A 23,309-nucleotide genomic window follows, 5' to 3' on the forward strand; every position below is an offset into this window, starting at 1 on the left:
ACACACACACACACGAGATGATGAGGGGTCCACTATATTTTACAATCTGAAAAGCAAGGAAGGGCCATGTGCAATTTGCACCTTTTCCTGCCAAGCTCCATCAACATAATCTGCTCCAATGGGTATGTTAATGTATAAGGGCCTGAGGGAGATCAGAAGAGAGAGGGTTTGTGCTTCTATACATAAACCCGGCCCAGGCTGCACAATCTCAAACCCTGAGAGAAAGATTCGAATCCAGCCATTGACCCAACACTGGGCACGCAAAACTCAAAAGCTGTAACCCCATTTCCTCAGTGAGACACACGGCAAGGTTCATATAGAAAAACCTCAGCTACTACTTTTTCTATTGAACTATTAAGCCAGTGTATTTCTTGGAGGTTTCCTTCAATAACCTCCATTAATAGATGCAACTATTAATGAAAACAACCAGACTGGAATTTGCTCTGCCACTTGTGGTCAGGTACAATGTGATCAATGACTATAACAGAGATGCAAAATATGACTCAGGACAGTTCATCGCAGGACTGGTAGAGCACAGGGTTAGATATAGACAGAAGATCCCTCTACTCTTTTAAACTGAAAGTAAAGCACCCTCAACACAGTGCCCACCAAACACTCCCAGGACATTGACAGCACAGGTTAGATACAGAGTAAAGTTCCCTCTACTCTTTTAAAATGAAAACAAAGCTTCCTTGATACTGCTAAACAGAAAGTAATGCTCCCACTTTTACTGTCTCCATGAAATATCGCCAGGACAGATACGGCATGGCATTAGCTATAGAGTAAAGCTTCCTCTGCAGTATCCCCATCAAACACATCCACAATAGGAACAGCACAGGGTTAGATACAGGGTAAAGCACCCTCCGAGTGGCCTCATTGAACTCAATTTCACTCTCAAAACCAGAGTGACATAATATCGACCACAAACTCTTCCCCCAAATCAAACCACCCAGCCCCTGGGCTGCAGGAATAGTGAATGCCACAGGATTCTCTTCAGAGAATCATAGAATTGTTATGGTGCAGAGGAGGCGACCCAGCCTACTGGCCTGCAGAATGATCATTAGAAAATGGACAGAAACAGGAATGTACATTATCCTGGTCCAGTCAGACTCCAACCTTTTTATTTTCACATCCAGTGAAAATACATATGAAAAGAGTGTAAGCTAAGAGCACACATTATAGCAGGTAAGTAGAAGGCAAACTACTTGCAAAACATTCTTTTTAAAAGAAAACAAAATTTCAAGCCTTGAATTTCTTGGCTTCTCATCATATGTCAGTCAGAATACTTGAGCTTATTTAATCTTAAATTCTACAGTTAAAGAGCTTCCCTCGCATTGACACTTGAACTCTTTACGCAATGTCACAATTTATTTCAGTTGACATGGAGGTTACACGTTGAGCTCAGGATCCGTGTGCAGTGAGGAGAGGCTGTTATTGGGAAACCGATGTGCTTAAGGAAGGTGAAGCCAGTCAGCAACTTTTCCTGGAGAAAATATTGTGCAGTAGAGTAGGGAGGGGAGCGGGTTAGGGAAGAGAAAGAGACAGACACACACACACACAGAGAGGGAGAGAGAGGGAGAGAGAGAGAGAGACAGACAGAGAGAGAGAGACAGACAGACAGGAGTTGTAGAGTGGCAGTGATGATCGCAGTCTGTGCTTCCAGTTAGAATTTCGTGCAGCAATCATCCCGGCTCATAAACTTCAGGACAGCATAGTTGTAGGTGGAGGACATCATGTAGGTGAGCTGAAAGTGTGAGGGGAGGCGAGACGGTGAGAGGTTGTGGATGAGAGGGGGAGGAAATAGGTGAAGAAGTAAAAAAAAAGTCAATAAAAATTGTTTGCACAGTCAGTGAAAGTCAAATGTAAACAAGACTTTGATCAATCAGATAAAATTATACTCTCACTTGAAACAGGATTATCCAGCTTTGATTCTGAGCTGCAGGTCCTGTATTAGCAAACAAGCTAGCGATACACACCACACATGTAAATACAAACATGCCAGGGATATATGTGGATGCCAGGAACTGGGATATTTGTTATTTTATCTTTTTTCAGCTTTATGCTGAGATTTGTTGTTTGGAATTTCTTTAAGTTAAAACAAAAGTGATCTCTAAGATCTCCACCTTTCTGGTCTAACTAGAAAAAAGTCTTGCTCAGCAACCAGAATGAAATTTATTGCATTCCTGCAAGTACTTGTAATTTGCATGCATGTGATCTATATCAGTACAGAGTCTGTGACTCGCCCCAGATCTGTCTCCTATAAATTCCTTCTTTACTGTGACAAAGACCCTATCACACCACAGGGACTGGTGCTTATTGCACTCAAGTCAAGCGTGAACCATTTCTAACCCACATCAAAACGACATTCACGCTGTCCACAAATGCAGCAAAACTTACTCACCATCCTCTCAATATCTTCGTATTGTTAACTTACCAAAGCAATGACAGTGGCTGCAGCTCCCGCAAACGTTGCAATGAAGAGATGGTAGGTCAATTCAAACTACAACAAAAACACAAAGGAACTCAACATGGAACTGAATGAAAAAGGTCACAGTGCACGTCAGTCAATGAGCTGAAGCTCTTCCCCTTCCATTCATTCAGCAGGTTCTCATGATGCTGACAATCCTGGAGAGAGGGACATTACGTTACCCCAAAGTGCTAAATCCACCAGCACCAGGCACTTTCCAGCTGCTGATTCTAGTGGAAATGGATTTGTGTGGGACATGGAGTAGGAAAGGACCATCTGACAAGATCCAGAATAAAGCTCCCTCTACTCTTTTAAACTGAAAGTAAACTCCCCCAACATTGTCCCCATCAAACCCTGAAGACAGGTACACCACAGGGTTATATACAGAGTAAAGCTTTCCCTGAACTGTCTAAACACTCCAAGGTACAACATGGGGTTAGACATAAAGCTCCCACTGCTCTTTTAAAGCAAAACTAAAGCTACCTGTACAATGTTCCCCATCAAACACTCCCAGGAAAGGGGCAACATTGAGTTAGTTACAGAATTAAACTTTCTCTACTCTCTTAAACAGAAAGTAAAATGTCCCTCAATTCTGTCCCCATCAAACACTCCAAGGACAGCTATAGCACTATTCAATACACATAGTGAGCTGCCTCTACTCTTTTAAACTGAACGCAAAGCTCCCTTCATGGTGTTCTTATCAAATCACTCCCAGGACAGGTACAGCTCTGGGTTGGAGGCAGACAGTCAAGCTCCATTTACTCTTAAATGGAAAATATAAGCTGCCTCTACTCATTTAATCTGAATGTAACGGTTCATCCATACTGTTCCTATCAAAAATTCCCAGGACACATTCAACACAGTGGTACAGTATAAATCTTCTCTACTCTTTAAAACCGATCGCTTAGTTCACTATGCCAGAGACTCCCAGGTCAGGTGCATCATGTGTGGGAAGACAAGGTCTATAATTTTGTGACTGAACATTTACACACTGGAAGTATAACTATTCAAGGGATGATAAGAGAGGACATCTTCTGGCCCCTGCAGAACCAGGCCCCAGTTCCATCTAATGGGCCATTATTTCACCCCTGCTCAGTATATACCCTGAAGACAGGATTCTCCAGAATTCTCTTACAACCCATCTTTTCACCATTAACAATTGGACATTGTACAGTTAACTCTTTACTCCCATTTCTACAAAATCAAAAGATGATTTTCTCTCTCTCTCTCTCTCTCTCTCTCTCTCTCTCATGGTTGATTTTTCAAGAACAATTTCACTATTTATTAATTGTAGTGGAACATTTCCCTCTCTTAAATCACTCACAAGGATTTGGGGGCTCTAAGCATTTCTTGAAAGAGCCCTTGGCCTCCTTCAAGGTATCTTTTTGTTCGATCACTCCTGTGACAACACTGACCATCTCAGCAGCACAGGGTTGGATATAGACTGGAGATGCCCCACTTGGACCACAAAAAAGGCTTTCCTATCATGTTTTGATACACAAGCCTCAAACCTAGGGAGCAAAAGGAGACATAGTGAAGGGTTTGACTCCTTGGCTGCAGGCTTGAGGGTAGCAGCTTGCTTGGTGAAGCAGTGGTTACTCTGAACGGAGGTTTATCAATTGGTTTGAAATCACTTACCTCTGAGGCATTACAAACGGATGTTAGATTGAGACCACAGATCTTCCCTGGATTAGCACTCCATGGCAGGACTCCTGAATCAGGAGGAGAAGGGACGAGGATGAGTCCCCACAAAAACACAAATAAAGAACAATTTTAAACGGTATGTTGTTAAATGTGTCTCACACGGCTGTACTACAAACCAGATTCTGGATTAGTGGTGCTGGAAAAGCACAGCAGTTCAGGCAGCATCTGCAGCACCACTAGTCCAGAATCTGGTTTCCAGCATCTGCAGTCCTGTACTACAAACCAGCTCATTACCAGAACTCAGTGGAATTCGTTAACTCAGAAACAGGACAAATCCTGTTCAGCCTCTGAAGACTTTTCTGATATTTAATTTGACTTTCGCCTCATGGGGCCCATCGGGTCCACGCCAACCGTCAAAAAAAAAAGTGAACCCCATCAAGCTTCCCCTCCCTGCCTCCCCCCCCGCCACTCCCCCCCCCCCCTCCCCACCGCCAACCCCTCCCCACCGCCAACCCCTCCCCCGCTGTTAACCCCCATCAGATGATTGGGAGCTGAACAAAGAAATAGGAACAGGAGTGAGCCATTCAGCTTTGAGCATGTTTGAGCATTCAATAAGCTCATGGCCTAATCTTCAAACTTAATTCCCCTTTTCAACCCTACTGCCATATCGCTTCTATAAAATGTATCAAGCATCACCTTGAATTGAATCATTGAGTGGTCACAATATAGAAGGTGGTTATTAAGTCCATTGAGTTGGCTCTCTGCAAGAGTAATTAACCCAGTCTTGCTCCCCGAACCCTTCCCGATAGCTCTGCATTTCCTTTCCTCTATAGATAATTATCAACTTCCGTTTTGAACATGACATTCGAACCTACACCCACCATACTCTCACGCAGCATGTTCCAGATCCCATCAACTCACTCCAGAAAGAAAAAATTGCTTTTCCTCTTGTCTTCATTGCTTCTTTTGACAGTTACCTTAAATCTGCCTCCTCTCATGTGAAATCCTTCCATCAACAGGAACAGTTCTTCTCCATCTACCCAATGCAGATTTTGAACTTTATTCAAATCTCCCCTCCAGAGACAGCAGTCATTACATCGAAAATCTTAACTTGGCAAGATCTGAAAGTGCCTCATACCCACAAACGTTCACAGAAATGATTTTTTGGCTCCCTTCCAAAGTTTTCCACCCTTCCCAAAGTGTGGATACCACAGCAAGTTTAGCATCTAACTTGCTTTCAGAGTCTTGATTAATTCCAGGATCCTGTGTGCTTTCTTAGACACATTCTCAACTTGCCTGGCAACCTTTAAAATGACTTGCGTGCATTTACTCCCGTTCAATCTGCATCCGAACCACATTTTGGAACCTCAGCCCTTGTTTTATGTTACTTTTCCTTGTTTAAAATCAACAAGAATGAATCACTTCCAACCTTTCTGCATCAAACCTGCCCATCCCACCAACCTGTGCCCTTGATTGTTATTATTATTATCCTTTTCATAATTTAAATACTAAACAGAAATTGTACCCTGTATATATCAAAGTCAAGGTCACATTAATACATATAAGCAGGAGTGCCAACTCAGACCCCTGAGGAACGCCACTATTAACCTTCCCGCAGTCCAAAAACCAATCTCAACATCTCGCCTCTTGTCACTAAGCCAATTTCCTATTCGTGTTGCTACTGTTTCCTTCACTCACAGGAGCTCTAACTTGGCTGAGCAGCTTGTTATGTGGTACATGATTATATAGACCTCATTAACTACTATTGTCTTCATTACCATGTCCTCTTCCCTCATTGATTTTAATTAATAACCTCAGAGGGAACCCCCTTATTTCCCCGAATCAAACAAGTGCTCCTTTAGATTAGATTAGATTACGTTACAGTGTGGAAACAGGCCCTTCGGCCCAACAAGTCCACACCGACCCGCCAAAGCGCAACCCACCCATACCCCTACATCTACCCCTTACCTAACACTACGGGCAATTTAGCATGGCCAATTCACCTGACCTGCACATCTTTGGACTGTGGGAGGAAACCAGAGCACCCGGAGGAAACCCACGCAGACACGGGGAGAACGTGCAAACTCCACACAGTTAGTCGCCTGAGGCGGGAACTGAACCCAGGTCTCTGGCGCTGTGAGGCAGCAGTGCTCACCACTGCAAACTTTACTGCAAAAAGAAAACCAAAAGAATGACCCAATGCTAGAAATCAGAAACAAAAGCAAAGATTGCTGGAAAAACTCAACAGGTTTAGCAGCATCTGCGGAGAGAAATCAGCATTAACACTTCAGAAATATTCTATTGTTCTGATGAGTCACTGGACTCGAAACGTTAACTCTAATTTCTCTCCACAGATGCTGGCAGACCTGCTGAGTCTTTACAGCAATTTCTGTTTTTGCTCCTTTAGTGCATCCTGTCTAAAATGTTAGTGAATGCCTTCCATAAGAGGTCAAAACTGTACACCAGATCTCACTAAAGACTCACAGAATATATACAGTGCAGAAAGAGACCATTCAGCCTATCGAGCGATCACTGACCCTCTGAACTGTATCCCATTCAGAGCCACTCCTCCACTCTAACCCAGTACATCTCCCATGGCCAATCCACCTGACCTGCATATCTGAGGACTGTGGGTTAAAACCAGAGCACTCAGAGGAAACCCACACTGACACGGGGAGAATGCAAAAACTCCACACAGTCACCCAAATCTAGAATCGAACCCAGGCCCCTGGAGCGGAGGGCAGCCGGGCTCACCATTGAGCCACCATGCTGCCCAAACTTCTAATTGGAGCAAGACATCCCATTGTTATCCTCCTGATCTCAATACCCATTAAAAGTCCGCTATTCTATCCTTTTTCCAGGGTTACAATGCACAAAGAGGGCCTCTTTGTCCTCATTCAGTCCCTCACCTTCCTCACCGAACACCCTGGACTCCTTCTCTGAGAGACTGTCCTGTACTAAGAGATTCTGGACCCCCTTCCCAGAGGGATTGCCCTGCACTGTTGGGTGCACAGGAGTGACAGCACCTTGAGCTCCAAAGCTGTATGAGGAGAAAGTCAAATGAGAATAATTTAGGAAGTGTTTATTCCACATTGAAATATGGCCAGAGTCCATACCGTACTGCCTGGCATCCACACAGACATCATCAAAGCCTGTATTTCCATCTGTCACATATTTGAGTGTTTGGCACGTGGACCACATGGTGTAGTAAATATAGACTGGCAATGCAGCGAAAGCAAAAACCCCCATCCAGGTAACACTTAGCACATAAGTCAGAAAGATGAACTGGAAAAGGAAGAGAGGGGTAATTGGCAAATGCAAACAAACATTCTCAGTTCAAAATGCAATGACAGAGAGCAACAGAGACTTTACCACAGTTTGAACCAAGGATCAAAGCCTTGACAAAGGGTCAGTTAGACATGAAATGTCAGCTCTTTTCTCTCCTTACAGATGCTGCCAGACCTGCTGAGATTGTCCAGTATTTTCTTTTTGGTCTTGAATCAAGGATCACTTGGTATTCGGAGCGGTGACTGAACTTGCAAAACCAGATCTCAGTTACCATGTTACACTAGCACTGGGTCACTGCATCGACACCAGTCTCCCCACTTATCCCTGTGGCATTTCTCAAAGTCTTGTGCAATCACTCTTCACATGCTCCACAAGCCTTGGGACTATATCAGACAGTCAGCCTGCGATGGGGCACACTCAGGGTGAGAGGGTGAGTTATTGGGAGCAGAAGAGTTTGTCATGAGTCCAATCACAGGATGGTGTGAATGGAACTGGAGAGGAAGACGCCAACAGCTGCTTGGCACTCCTAAAATACCCAATATGCTTTGTGTAGTTTAAGGTGACACTCTTGGAATTGATTATGGCAAGTGGGCAACTCCATTTACCCAAGAAACATTACTCACTCCCTTATGAACCAAGGGCAATGGGAAACAGAAATGCATGGTGTTGGGGCTAGGAAATGCAGCCTGGCCAATCATCTGTGAACGGAAGTCAGAGTTCAGGTTCAAGTGTTTCCCACACAGCATTTGAGAGACTTACAGTTGCACTGACACAGCGGCCGCACATGGTGGTCCTGAATTCCCCAAAGAGGGATCTGACAGCACTGGTGGTGTAAAAACCCTCTGCCAGCAACAGCACCCCATACAGGAAGAAGAATGATGCTGTCCCATAGATAATGTACTGGAACACCTGGATCCTAGTGACAGCAGAAAGAACAGGGAACACAGAAACAAATCACATTGTCAATACACCCCCATTACACACAACGTGCAAGAACACAGATCACAGAAATACAATGGGAGCTTCTTTGAGTCTGCACTGCTATTCATTAAAATGCTGGTTGATTATCCACCTCAGCACCCTGCTTCTGCCTTGTCCCCAGACACTTATCCCTATAGCCTCAAGAACAATAGAACATAGAACATAGAACATTACAGCGCAGTACATGCCTTTCGGCCCTCAAATGTTGCGCTGCCCTGTCATACTAATCTGAAGCCCATCCCACTACACTATTCCATGTACGTCCATATGCCTGTCCAATGACGACTTAAATGCATTTAAACTTGGTAAATCTACTACCGCTGCAGGCAAAGCATTCCATACCCTTACTACTCTGAGTAAAAAAATGTCTATCTCTTTCTTGAAAGCATGCAATGGTTTGGCCTCAATCACTTGCTGAGAATACCATCGGCTCATTACTCATTACCAGGTGAAGAAAGTTCTCCCCACCTCAGTCCTAAATAGTCTATCTTGCATCTTGGAGGGTGACTCCTGGTTCTCGACTCTCAAACTTCATCACAACCACCCTTCCTGCAATTACCTTGTCAGAATTTTATAGGTTTCTAGGAGATTCTCTCATTCTTCCACAATACAGTGAATATAGTCCTAACCAATCCAATCGCCATTCGTATATCAATCCAGCCATTTCAGGGATCAGTCCGGCAAACCTTTGCTGCACTCCCTCCATAGCCAGAATATCCTTGTTCAGATAAGGAGACCAGAAATGCAACAATATTCCAAGCCTGGTCTCGCCAAGCCCCTGTAAAATTACAGAAAGACACCTTTGCTCCTGTACTTGAACCCTCTCACTACAAAAGGTCAATACACCATCTGTGTTCTTCAATGCCTGCTTCCCCAATCTATTGCTTTCAGATAGAGATCTGCCTTCTTGTTTCGTTACCAAAATGGATAATCTCACGTTTATCCACATTATACCAAGAGGGGAAGTCAGGAACAGGAAGCCATTGAGTCCATCGTGGCAGTTAGTAATTCAGTGAGATCATGGCTGACTCTGTCCCCAACTCTTTGGACACTCTTACCCAGCAGAAAGAGGCAGCTGATCTGCGTCATGAAAACTTAAATTATTCTCAGCATCTATGGCCTTTTTTTCCAGGGGGGTGGGAAAAAGGAGCAATAAAAATAACAGACCTCCAACTTTAGAACCAAAAGATGATAACCAGTACAGAAAGAGGCCCTTCAGCCCATCAAGGACCTCTCTATTCTCATTCCACTTTCCAGCACTTGGCCCACTGCCTTGTATGCTATGGTATTTCAAGTGCTCATCAAAATACTTTTTAAAAATGTTGTAATCGTTCTCAGCACTATTGCAGTGAGTTCCAGACATTCATCATATTTGAAATGAAAACAATTTTCCCAAGTCCTCTCTTGCTCCTTATTTCAAATCCACAGACCTCCTCCCTTCAGTAATTGACCCCATTTCTAAGGGGAAACATTCATTCCTATCGATAATATCGAGGGCCCTCAATTTTATACATCTCAGTCAGATCCTACCCACAGCCTAATTCCTTCATTCTGAATTCTCCCGTCTACCTTACTGAATCATTAAAAAGAAACACCTCTGACCAGACCACCCCTTGATCTTTGAACTTAAGTCAGTACAAGCCCCATTTGTCTACATTGTTTAACCCAGTGAACATGATATTATTCAGGTGCATTTCCAAAGGTTAGCCCAAAACCCCAATGACCCCGCCCCAGAATGTCAACACTGAAAACAGTTCATCCAAATGCAGTCTGACAGGAGCTCTGTACAACTAAAGCATTACTTAAGATAAAGTCCGGCATTTGACTGATTTTTTTGCGTCATGATCAATAGAGTTTAAATATTTCTGTATTTGATAGTGTAAAACCCTTTGTTCCTAGAACCATTAAAACGTCAGTTACATCCATCAGCTCCCAAGTGGATGATTACACAGTGAACTTAACAGCTTTGTTCAATCATTATCTATCCATAACCCTTGACTACTTTCTGCTCCAACTGACACAGTTTCATATTCTTCCTCATGCAGGGAGGTGATAGCCCAGTGACTCAATTATCACTGCACTGTTAATCCAGACACCTAGATAATATTCTGGGGGACCCAGGTTCAAATCCAGCCATGGCAAATGGTGGAACCTGAATTCAGTACAAATCTGCAAGAGGTCTAGTGATTACCATTGTCAATTGTCAGAAAAATCCATCTGGCTCACTAATGCCCTTGAGGGAAGGTCTGGCCTACATGTGACCCAGACCCACATTCATGTGGTTGACTCTTAACTACCCTCTGGGCAATTAGGAATGGGCAACAGATGTTGTTGCTGATGCTGTTATTCCACTAATGAATAAAGAAAAATAAATATCGGGAAAAGACAGGAGAGAACAAGATACATACACATTTGCTAGGATAGCGTAGTCCATGAAGTCATCAGAAAAGTAAAGTTCAATGAGTTTCTCTGTCCCAGTCAGAGCCTCATGGCCACAGCCACAGAAAAGGGCCACTCCCACAAAACACAGGACGGTGGCAATGAGCGAGGCGTAGGGAACGCCCCTGAGACATCTCACACAGCACTCCGAGCAACCTGCAGGGAACAAGAATCAAGCAGATAGACCAAGAAATAATATAGAATCTGCCCCTCAGCTCTCCTCCATTCACACTCCCTTCAAACACACTGGAGGTAAAAGAAAGCAGGCCTGGGTCACATTGACTTTTACCCAGCATTCCATGTAAGCATGGTGTGATTGGCTGGGACCTCTGTTCTGTACAAAGACTTCTAGATCACGGTCTTAAGTTCACAGGGAGAAATAGTAACAGCAATGTGACCCTGGCTAACTTCCAGTCCATGAGATTCCAGGGGTTTTGGAATATCAAAACAAATTCATCCACTAGATCCACAGCTCCCATAACATGCCTTCAGATGGTCCAGGGGATTTATCAGCTTTTAGTCCAATTATTTTTCCAGCACATATTTCTTAATATTAATAATTTACTTTCATAAAACCCTTGGTTGCCACAATTTTACCTTGAAGAAAAACGTTCACTTTTTCTGACATTTTCTTGCTCCACTTTCCATCTTATCTATTCGGTTCATGTGCTCTGCCGACTTAGGGATCACCCTAAGATCCTTCTGTTCCTCAAAGACGAAAATATTAGTGTGGGAGAATTTTGTTGAGGATCACTTCAGACTCACTACAGAACACGAGGGGTGGCACAGTGGTTAGCACTGCTGCCTCACAGCACCAGGGACCTGGGTTCAATTCCAGCCTCGGGTGACTGTCTGTGTGGAGTTTGCACATTCTCCCAGTGTCTGCATTGAGTTTCCTCCCACAGTCCAAAGATGTGCAGGTTAGGTGGATTGGCCATGGGTAAATTGCCCCAGTTTTCAGGGATGTGTAGGCTATGTGGCATTAGCCAGACGTAGAAAAAGATAATAGTGTAGGGAATGGGTCTGGGTGGGTTACTCTTCGGAGGGTTGGTGTGGATTTGTTGGGTTGAAAGGCCTGTTTCCACACTAGGGATTCTATGAATTCACGAGGGAGGGGCTTCTTGATCAGTATGCAGAGGAACCAACTTGGGAACGGAAGAGTTTAGATGCGGTATGCTGGCATGAAAAGTAATTGATTAATACTGCTGACAGGAAGGAACCACTAGGAAAGAGGGATCACAAAATTGTTATGAAGGATGACAAAATATGGATAATTGAAGTTCAAACTGCATCGTCTGGTTTTCAATCCTGGCAATTTCATGAACTAAAATGGTGTCAAAAAGGGACAAAAACCATAATTCACTTAATGGCCACAGCAATCATCTGAACAAAAAAGGTCATCCAAGCTTCAGGAAGTCAATAAAGAAAATGAATCTGAATTTAAACTGACATTTTATCACCAAGCACAGAAAACAGACAACCCAGAAAGCATGGAGAGGAATCTCATCTACTTTTACACCCCTTTCTGGGAATTTTCACACAGCAGAGACGCAAACTCACTCACCAACAAGCTAATCTTAAAAAAAAACTTATTTCAACGAGATGCTTGCAGAAGCAGACAGGAGATGGATTTGTTGCTGTAGACCAAAAGCTTGAGAAAGCTCGGTCTCTGTCTCAGAATAAAAGTGCCCAGTGACAAGACTGATCAAAAAGAATCAATAGAACAGCAACAGGCAACAGAAATATTCTCTGCTGCTGATGTTATCCCAGTCCCAGCCGTGAGTGGAGGCCTAGCACGGACTTGTCTGCTCTTATTGGTTATTGCTTAGGGAGGACTGTAATGCTGAACTTTTAGGTTTAATTTCCTAATTTATACCAAAAGTTTGTACACTTGCATCTTTGTACCAAAGATGGTACTGAAAATGGCTACTTAGTACACTCGTGTATGCCTGGACTGATGTACATGTGACAATAAAACCAAATACTAGTGATTTAAGATACCAAATAAACAACTGCAGTCTCAGGTTAAAGCCTTACATCTCAAGGATACTCCAAGGAGTTAAAATTGCATATTCCTTTCATGCTCCTTTGGCATTGGACACTTATTCCTTTTTAACTTCCTACGATGGTCCAGTGGTTAGCACTGTTGCCTCACAGCACTAGGGATCTGGGTTCGATTCCAGCCTTGGGCGACTGTGTGGAGTTTGCACGTTCTCCCAGAGTCTGTGTGGGTTTCCTCCGGGTGCTCTGGTTTCCTCCCACAATCCAAAGATGCACAGGTCAGGTGGATTGGCCTTGGGAAATGCACAGATTGGCTAGGATGGTGTGGACTTGATAGGCTGAATGGCCTGCTTCCACACTGTAGGGATTCTATGATTTGCTGATTCTACATTTGGGATTAATAAAGTAATGATATTTCCTCTAACTCAAGGAAACCTTATAATCAACCTTTTACTGGCACTGCAGAAATTAGGCAGCTACATTTAAAATTAGAGAAACATATGGCCTTAGGCTATAAAAGCGCAGAAATCTTTGTTGTAACAAACTTGGAAGGTTGAAAAAGGAGCTGACCGACTCCTTCTCATCCAGATATAACAACTTGATATAACAGAGTTTGAGTGTGATTTAATTACATCTGAAACTAGAGATTAAATTAAGACAAAGTTCATCATGTAGGAACGAGGAGTGTGTTGGTTAAGAGAGATTAAGAAACAACATTAAACTACATAACAGTCGATGAGCGATAGTGCTCCTACATGGATCAGAATGTAGGGAGATAAATGGCAACAGTTAAGAATGAAGAAGCATTATAACAAATCCCCAGGACACTTGGAATACCAGTGTGGAGATTTCCTTAAACTAAGGAAATGCCAACTTATCCCGGGAAGGGGAGAAACAGGAGGTCAACCAGGCTGAATCCTGGGATACAAGAACTGTCACACTAGGATAGATTAAGTAGATGCAGACTGTAGAGAATGAGTGGGAATCTCACTGCAATATACAAAACTCTGGATATAAGTTTGTCCACTAAGCTGGAAAGTTCAAATTCAGACATTTCATCACCATACTCATCAGTGACCCTCCGGTGATGCACTGGTGGATGGCCTGCTTTCTATTTATGTGTTTACGTTTCCTTGGGTCTGCATTGTCATTTCCTGTTCTTTTGCTCATGGGGTGGTAAACAGGATCCAAGTCAATGTGTTTGTTGATAGCGTTCCTGTTGGAGTGCTATGCTTCTAGGAATTCTCGTACATGTCTCTGTTTGGCTTGTCCTAGGATGGATGTACTGGATTAGTGGTGCTGGAAGAGCACAGCAGTTCAGGCAGCATCCAACGAGCAGCGAAAATCGACGTTTCAGGCAAAAGCCCTTCATCAGGAATAAAGGCAGTGAGCCTGAAGCGTGGAGAGATAAGCTAGAGGAGGGTGGGGGTGGTGAGAGAGTAGCATAGAGTACAATGGGTGAGGAGATGAAGGTGATAGGTCAAGGAGGAGAGGGTGGAGTGGATAGGTGGAAAAGGAGATAGGCAGGTCAGACAAGTCCGGAAAAGTCAAGGAGACAGTGCTGAGCTGGCACAACATGGTTGAAGAGCTTCAGAGCAGAGGAAATAACCTGGGAGTTGCAGTGGGAAAGGGACTCTCTGAGATTCTTGTAGAGAGAGGAGGAAAACTTCTTCAAGGCAGGCATCCTTGCAAGATGTGTTGTCCCAGTCAAAGTGGTGTCCTTCCTCATCTGTATGCAAAGATATTACTGAGAATGGGTCATGTCTTTTTGTGGCTAGTTATGTTCATGTGTTCTCGTGACTAGCTTTCTGCCTGTTTGTCCAATGTAGTGTTTGTTGCGTTTCTTGCAAGGCTTTTTGTAAATGACATTAGTTTTGCTCGTTGTCTGTGTAGGGTCTTTCAAGTTCATTAGCTGCTGGTTTAGTGTGTTGGTGGGTTTTTGGGCTACCATTATGCCAAGAGGTCTGAGTACACACAGATGATGAAGGACACCACTTCGACTGGGACAACACATCCATCCTAGGCCAAGCCTAACAGAGACACGCACGAGAATTCCTAGAAGCATGGCATTCCAACCGGAACTCTATCAACAAACACAATGACTTGGATACCATTTACCACGGCCTGAGAAAAAGAACAGGAAATGAAATCACAGACCCAAAGAAACCTAAACACAAAAAGTGGGCCATACCACCAGTGCTTCATCCAGAGGCTCACTGATGACGTTACCTAGTATGGTGATGAAACGTCTGAAAATGAACCTTCCAGGTCAGTGAGCAAACTTATATCCAGAACCTCAACCTGACCTATAAATCTTCTCAAAACTTGCTAAAATACAAAATTCTTAAATAAACTGCCTAGGTTGGCAAATAAGATGATGTCCTGTCTCAAGAGTCCAGAACACAACTGCAGATGTTGAAGCATTTTGGCGAGGTGGGCTATAGCAAGAAATCTGGGAGAATCATGCAAGTGGGCGGCATGGTGGCACAGTGGTTAGCACTGCTGCCTCACAGCGCCAGAGACCCGGGTTCAATGCCCGCCTCAGGCGACTGACTGTGTGGAGTTTGCACGTTCTCCCCGTGTCTGCGTGGGTTTCCTCCGGGTGCTCCGGTTTCCTCCCACAGTCCAAAGATGTGCAGGTCAGGTGAATTGGCCATTCTAAATTGCCCGTAGTGTTAGGTAAGGGGTAGATGTAGATGTAGATGTAGGGGTATGGGTGGGTTACGCTTCGGCGGGGCGGTGTGGACTTGTTGGGCCGAAGGGCCTGTTTCCACACTGTAAGTAATCTAATCTAATCTAATCTAATCTAATCTAATCTAATCTAAAAAAATCAGGAAATGCCTTTCTCAATGTCAGGAGTAACTCGCTGCATTTTCAAACAGAGCTCCTGGTGCTAAGATGAGATTCTCATTCTAGACAGCAGCAAGTTTCCTATTAAGAGGAATTATTGCTTTGTTGCTGGACTTGTTAACTGCAGATTTCTCCTCATTAAATCTGCAGCTTCCTACCCAAACACCCACCATGAGGAAACTGGACATGGACAATTTTCTTGCACTGCATTTTTGCAGTATGTCCGCTCAGCCAGACCCACTACATTTCTGTTATGCCTTGTTAGTTAGCACAGATACAGAACCAGGAAGCTCATCATAGTTATCAAAAGGCCTCTGTTAGGTTGAGGGAAATAGTCTTCAGCTTGAAGCTTCCTCACAGTACATCAACAACCACCTCCAATCTCAGTCCAAGGCATAAGGGCAGTCAGGGACAGGATCTTCACCTCATAAGGAGTAAGAAGCCAAATGTCAGGCAGCCCACCACCTATCTTTGACCTCTCTATTCTATTGTGGGCTATTTTCTCCTGGAATTTGGGAAAGGGAGCTATTAAGGGAGATTGAAGTGTACAGCACACATTAGTGCAGCTGCAAGTGGGGGAAAAGATGGTATGGTGCTGCAAACGAGTGAGTGGATAGCTTAGAGGGTATGCAGGGTTAGTGGTGTCGGAGATTGGAGTAAGTGAGGGAAGATGTTACAGGCTATAGAGGGTATAGTGGAACATGAGCCTTGGTGAGATGTTGGTACAGTGGTCTAGTGGGGGTGAGGTTGTGAAGAGGAGGTAGCGATAAGTAATTTGATTGAGCAGAAACCTACAGTGCCAGACAACTGAGACCACACTGACCCAGTTAGCAACCATAGATCAGGTTGGCAGTGTCTGGTGCCACAGCCTTCTGTGTCAGTCTGAAGGAAATAGGATGCCCCTCCTCTCTCGCTCAGTCCACAACATCCCAATGTTGAGTCAAATGTCAGGAATCATGCAGAATAGCTCTAGATTTTTAAAGATGGCATGAGTGCCAGGGATGGAGTTCCTTTCTGGGTTATGTGGGCAACAGTGAGTTCTCCCAGCTACGTGGATGGGAGAATGAAGCTGGCATTAGATGACAGAGGTGTCATTGGGCTGGATGCTTTGATACTGTTTGGAATAGCGGTACAAATAAAAACTAAGTCTTGTGAAGAGAAACCCCTCACAAAACTCCATGAAGTTTGACACAGAGCCTAAACAAATGCAAGATTCAATCCAGAGTCTCGGAATATTTTCACAGAATGATCAGGAGAAATTTCTTTACTCAAAAAAAGAACCTTTATTATTTTGATTAGATTCCCTACAGTGTGGAAACAGGCCCTTCAGCCCAACAAGTTCACACCAACCCTCCGAAGAGTAACCCACCCAGACCCATTTCCCCTCTGACTGATACACCTAACAATTTAGCATGGTCAATTCACCTAACCTGCACATCTTTGGACTGTGGGAGGAAACCCACACAAACGTGGGGAGAATGTGTAAACTCCACACAAAAAGTGGCCCAAGGCTGGAATCAAGCCTGGATCCCTGGCACTGTGAGGCAACAGTGCAAACCACTGAGCCACTGTGCCACCCTCAAACATATTGATATGCATCAAGATGTGGTTGGCTTACAGAAAACAGAGATTAGGCATAAATGGATGATTTTTGGGTTGACAAAATGGGATGAATGGAATGCTGCAGGGATCAGTATGCTGTAAACCTGTCTGCAGATTGTTATGAATCTGGGTTTTATAAAATGGTTGTGTTTTAAATAATCCCCTCTAATTCAATCGAATAATTCAGAGAGGGCAGTTGATGCAATTGCCTACTAGTTCTGGCCAGATAAGCCCATGTAACCTGGTGGCCATGGGATAAGGTTTACGCTTTAACACCCAGACACTAAAGAGGAGGTAGATCTTATTGATCTTAAGGAGATATAAACTGCAGGGTTAGAGATTCCGTTTGCGGGATTAGTGGGCAATGGACTATAATAGGGGTTGCTGTGTCAAGCAGAAGAAAAGGACAAATTTTAAAGTAAAGTAATCACTGAGCAGAGTGGCTCGTGAACAAATGGTGGAATCAGTGATTGTGAAAGTTAGAGTGCATGAAATCTCACAAAACACATTCCTTTTGTGGGAAAGAGGTGGGATGGCGGCTCAGTGGTTGGTACTGCTGCCTCACAGCACCAGGGTCCCAGGTTCGATTCCAGCCTCAGGTGACTGTCTGTGTAGAGTTTGCACATTCTCCCCGTGTGTCTGCGTGGGTTTCCTCCGGTTTCCTCCCACAGTCCAAAGATGCTCAGGCCAGGTGAATTGGCCATGCTAAATAGCCCATAGTGTTGGGTGCATTAGTCAGGGGGAAATGGATCTGGATGAGTTACGCTTTGGAAAATTGGTGTGGACTCATTGGGCCGAAAGGCCTGTTTCCACACTGTAGGGAATCTAATCTTTTCTTCGGCATCCAAAGAGTTGAATGAATCGGTCTTTATTTACATTGGACACTGGGAGGTTTTCTCAAATGGGCCAGAAGGCGACAGCATACTGAATCATCAGGATACTTTTGGAATTTTAATACAATGTTACGTATCTGCTAAAAATATGCTGTGACATAAAGCGTGTGCAAAGTTTTCAGTTGTGTCAAAAGGTTTATAGTCTATAGTTTAGTCCAATCCTTGCCTCTGTTTAGTTTGTTTAAATTTTAGTTTGTAACAGTCAGTAACTCACCTCCTGACTTTAAGGGTACAAGTCAGGGGATTGATGGAATCCCTACTTGCCTGAGTGATTGGCACAACATCCACTCGCTTCACCACAGATGCTCAGTAGCAGCAGTGTGCATTATTTACAAAATGCACTGCCGAAATTCAAAGATCTTTAGATAGCATCTCCCAAACCCTCAACCACTTCCATCTAGAAGGACGAGGGCAGCTGATACATGGAACACCACTCCCTGCAAGTTCCCCTTGAAGCCACTATAAAGCCGTTCCGCCACTGTTGCTGGATCAAAATCCTGGAATTCCCTCCCTAAGGGCATTGGGGTCAACCCACAGCAGAGAGACTGCAGCGGTTCAAGAAGGCAGCTCACCACCACCTTCTTAAGGGTAACTAGGGACAGGCAAAGGCTGGCCCAGCCAGTGATACAAACATCCCATAATTCTTAAATATGAAATCTTGGTGTGGACTCATCTGTCCCAGACACTGGAAGATTTATATCTCTTTTCAAGTGTCATCAGTCTTTAGAGGGCTTATAAAGATGCTTAGTCATTGAAAATATTTAAGAAAGATCAATAGATTTTTCGATATCAAGGTATTTAAAGAGTAAGGCAACAGTGTGGAAAGATGTAATTAAGGAAGATGGTAAACTACAATTAAAGGTATAAAGAGGCAATGGTCTACCCCAGCTTTTGCTTCTCAACTTGACCTCAGCAGGAAATACAGGGACAGAGGGTAGCAAGTCAATGAACCAGCTGGACAGGGAGAATACAAGTGATGCTCTACATTTACCAGATCCATTGACAATGAAAACCACACACTGGCTCCCAGCTATCTCACTGCCAAGCCAGCATAACCTGTTCACTTTCAGTTGCTAAGAAAATGGAATAAATGACTCCTGCATCAAATCAATTATGTTTCAAATATTTCCTGACAGAACATTAAGCGAGTCACATGTTCACACATTATTTGGTCGAAATAAAACTGCTGCAGCAGCTAAGATCCTCTTGGTGACTGCCTCTCCAGGTCAAGAGGCCAGTTTCAGGAGAGGACCGAGTAATGCAGTGACAGACAGCTCAATTTTAAGAAGGCATACCTTCTTAAAAGTGGGCAATACAGTGGCACAATAGTTAGCACCGTTGCCTCACAGCGCCAGAGACCCGGGTTCAATTCCCACCTCAGGTGACTGTGTGGAGTTTTTACATTGCCCCCGTGTCTGCGTGGGTTTCCTCTGGGTGCTCTGGTTTCCTCCCACAGTCCAAAGATGTGCAGGTTAGGTGAATTGGCCATGCTAAAATTGCCCATAGGTGAAGGGGTAACTGTAGGGGAATGGGTATGGGTGGGTTGCTCTTCGGAGGGTCGGTGTGGACTTGTTGGGCCGACGGGCCTGTTTCCACACTGAGTACGGAACCGAATCAATTGTTTCACTCCCATCAGACCATAGGGCATGCAATAACCACTATCAACCACCAGATGGAGCACGTGGGCTACTATTCAAACTTAACCATCAAATTCGGAATGTGCAAAATAGGAGAGAACATTTGACAAAATGTGCATATTCCCAAGTCACTGCACTCATATGGGCAGCACAGCGCCTCCTTGAGGGCATTCCAGCAATACTTCCCCCACCCCTTTCCAATACAAAACCTGAAAAAGTGTTAGGTGATGCAACACAGTCGAATATGGATGAGGACAAGGTAAAAGCTGACGGTGCAAATGTTTTTCTTACAAAACTGAAGTAATACTGCCTTGGTGACAGCAGGACATCACAAAGTGCTTCACAGCCAAGGAAATGTTGTTAAGAGGCTAGACACTGCTGACATGTAGAAAAGGCCATTGTCAACTCGTGCACAACTGTGGTTCCAAAAACACCATGACAATGACCAGACATGGAGATTAGTGATAGCTGTTGCAGTTGAATTCTAAAAATCTTGGAGAATGGTACTGCAGGGCCTCCTAGATTTATTTAGTTTGGGCATCAAGGAGCATGTGCATTGACATGCTCCAGAATCCCAGTCCACAGCCACAGCTTGAGGTACACTAAGACACCAGTTAAACACATTCATAGATGAATGACTCATTACAGCAGCAAATTCATCAACTTTCTTCTCAAACACAGTCTGACCAACATAAAAATAACTGTCAAAGTACATGAGGAAATCAAGTCGTCACTGATGGGTCAGAGTGTGGAACTGTGGCCATAATCAGACCACCCACGATCTTATTGAATTGTGTACACAAATCAGTAAAAAGCTGCTGCATATGTAGCATGAGATGTGAACAGACCTCGAGTCCAAAGATCACAAAGAAGGATCTTTTATTCCACTGGCATCAGATCATTACAACTGGAAAGGAAATTAAATAGGAGATTTTAATTTTCCCAACATTGACTGGGATTCACTTAACGTTAGAGGTCTAGATGGAGCAGAATTTGAGAGGAGCATCCAGGAGGGTTTTAAAGAGCAGTATGTATATCACAGAATGCATATAGCCCAACTCAAAATGGGGCCATTATGGGCCTGGTGTTGGGGAATGAGCCCGGACAGGTGGTTGAAGTTTCAGTAGGGGATTACTTTGGGAATACTGGTCACAATTCCCTAAGTTTTAGATTACTCATGGACAAAGACAAGAGCGGTCCTAAAGGAAGAGTCCTTCATTGGGGGAAGACCAACTATAGCAAAATTTGGCAGAAACTGGAGAATGTGGATTGGGAACAGCAGTTTGAGGGTAAATCTTCATTGATATGTGGGAGGCTTTTAAAGAGAGGTTGATTAGAGTGCAGGACAAACACGTCCCTGTGAAAATGAGGGATAGAAATAGGAATTTTACGGAACCATGGATGACAGGTGAAATTGTGAGATGAGCTAAGAGGAAAAAGGAAGCACACATAAGATCTAGATGAAGCTTTGGAAGAATATCGGGAACGTAGGACCAATCTGAAATGAGGAATTAAGAGGGCTTAAAGGGGTCATGAAATATTTTTAGCAAGCAGGGTTAAGGAAAACCCCGAAGCCTTTTATTCATATATAAGGAGCAAAAGGGTAACGAGGGAAAAGGTCAAAAGGAGGAAAGTTAGGCATAGAGTCAGAGAACATGGGGGAAGATTCTTAATGAGTACTTTGTGTTGGTGAGGGATATGACAGATGTTGAGGTTACGGAGAGATGTTTGGTTACTCTAGGTCAAGTCAGCATAAGGAGGGAGGAAGTGTTTGGTATTCTAAAAGGCATTAAGGTGGACAGGTCCCCAGATCTGCATGGGATCTATTCCAGGTTACTGAGGGAAGAGAGACAGCAAATAGCTGGGGCCTTAACAGATATCTTTACAGCATCCTTGAACACAGGTCAGGTCCCAGTGGACTGGAGAATTAGTAATGTTGTCCCCTTCTTTAAGGAGGGTAGCAGGGATAATCCAGGTAGTTATAGACCAGTGAGTCTGACGTCAGTGGTAGGAAGCTGCTGGAGAAGATACTGAAGGATAGGATATATACCCATTTGGAAGAAAATGGGTTTAATCAGTGATGGAAAACATAGTTTTGTGCAGGGAAGGTCATGTCTTACCAACTTAATAGAATTCTTTGAGGAAGTGACAAAGTTGATTGATGAGAGAAGGGCTGTTGATGTCATATACATGGATTTCAGTAAGGCTTTTGATAATGTTCCCCATGGTAGGCTGATGGAGAAAGTGAAGTCACATGGGGTCCAGGGTGTGCTAGCTAGATGGATAGAGAATTAGCTGGGCAACAGGAGACAGGGAGTAGTATTGGAAGGGAGTTTTTCAAAATGGTGTTCCATAGGGATCCATGCTGGGACCGCTGTTGTTTCTGATATACATAAATGATCTAGAGGAAGGTATAGGTGAACTTATTAGCAACTTTGCAGATGACACTAAGATTGGTGGAGCAGCAAATAGCGAAGGGGACTGTCAGAGAATACAGCAGAATATAGATAGATTGGAGAGTTGGGCAGAGAAATGGCAGATAGAATTCAATCTTGGCAAATGCGAGGTGATGCATTTTGGAAGATCCAATTCAAGAGTGAACTATACGGTAAATGAAGAATTCCTGGGGAACACTGATGTACAGAGAAATCTGGGTGTTCAGGTCCATTGTTCCCTGAAGGTGGCTTCGCAGGTCAGTAGAGTGGTCAAGGCGGCATACAGCATGCTTTCCTTCATAGGTATTCCTGATGAAGGGCTTTTGCCCGAAACGTCGATTTTCCTGCTCATTCGATGCTGCCTGAACTGCTGTGCTTTTCTAGCACCACTAATCCAGAATCTGGTTTCCAGCATCTGCAGTCATTGTTTTTACCTTCATCGGACACGGTATGGAGTACAAGAGTTGGCAGGTCATGTTACAGTTGTATAGGACTTTGGTTTGGCCACATTTGGAAAAATGTGTACAGTTCTCGTTGTCACATTACCAAAAGGATGTGGATGTTTTGGAGAGGGTGCAGAGGAGGTTCTCCAGGATGTTACCTGGTATAGAGGGCACTAGCTATGAAGAGAGGTTGAGTCGATTAGGATTATTTTCATTAGAAAGACGGAGGTTGAAGGGGGACCTGATTGAGGTCTACAAAATCACGAGAGGTAATAGACAGGGTCGATAGCAAAGAGCTGTTTCCCCTGAGTAGGGGTCTCAATTACTAGGGGTCACAAGTTCAAGGCAAAAGGGTAAAAGTTAAGGGACATATGTGTGGAAAGTTTTTAAATGCAGAGGGTAGTGGGTGCCTGGAGTGTGTTGCCAGTGGAGGTGGTCGAGTCAGGCACAACAGAGTCATTTAAGATGTGTCTAGACAGGTACATGAATGGACAGGGAGCAGAGGGTTACAGATCCTTAGGAAATAGGCCACAGGTTTAGACAGAGGATCTGGATTGGAGCAGGCTCAGAGGGCCGAAGGGCTTTTCCTGTGCTGTAATCTTTGTTCTTTAAAAACAAGGAGCTATTTA

At 43.9% G+C, this 23,309-nt stretch overlaps 1 protein-coding gene across 1 annotated transcript in view; it reads right to left on the reverse strand.

Moving 5' to 3' along the window:
- Positions 1-1,086: 1,086 nt before the first annotated feature.
- The window catches only part of LOC140495775 (proteolipid protein DM alpha), a 45,455-nt gene continuing 23,232 nt past the window's right edge, over positions 1,087-23,309 (reverse strand). Inside the window, exons 2-7 of the mRNA XM_072594865.1 lie at positions 10,789-10,975; positions 8,159-8,315; positions 7,228-7,396; positions 4,106-4,179; positions 2,435-2,500; positions 1,087-1,744 (exon numbers count right to left, since the gene is read on the reverse strand). Coding sequence (XP_072450966.1) covers positions 1,664-1,744; positions 2,435-2,500; positions 4,106-4,179; positions 7,228-7,396; positions 8,159-8,315; positions 10,789-10,975 — 734 coding nt within the window. The 3' untranslated portion in view covers positions 1,087-1,663. The remainder of the gene's footprint in view (positions 1,745-2,434; positions 2,501-4,105; positions 4,180-7,227; positions 7,397-8,158; positions 8,316-10,788; positions 10,976-23,309) is intronic.

Source organism: Chiloscyllium punctatum, chromosome 25 (genome assembly GCF_047496795.1).
Source record: "Chiloscyllium punctatum isolate Juve2018m chromosome 25, sChiPun1.3, whole genome shotgun sequence".
Lineage (NCBI taxonomy): Eukaryota > Metazoa > Chordata > Chondrichthyes > Orectolobiformes > Hemiscylliidae > Chiloscyllium > Chiloscyllium punctatum.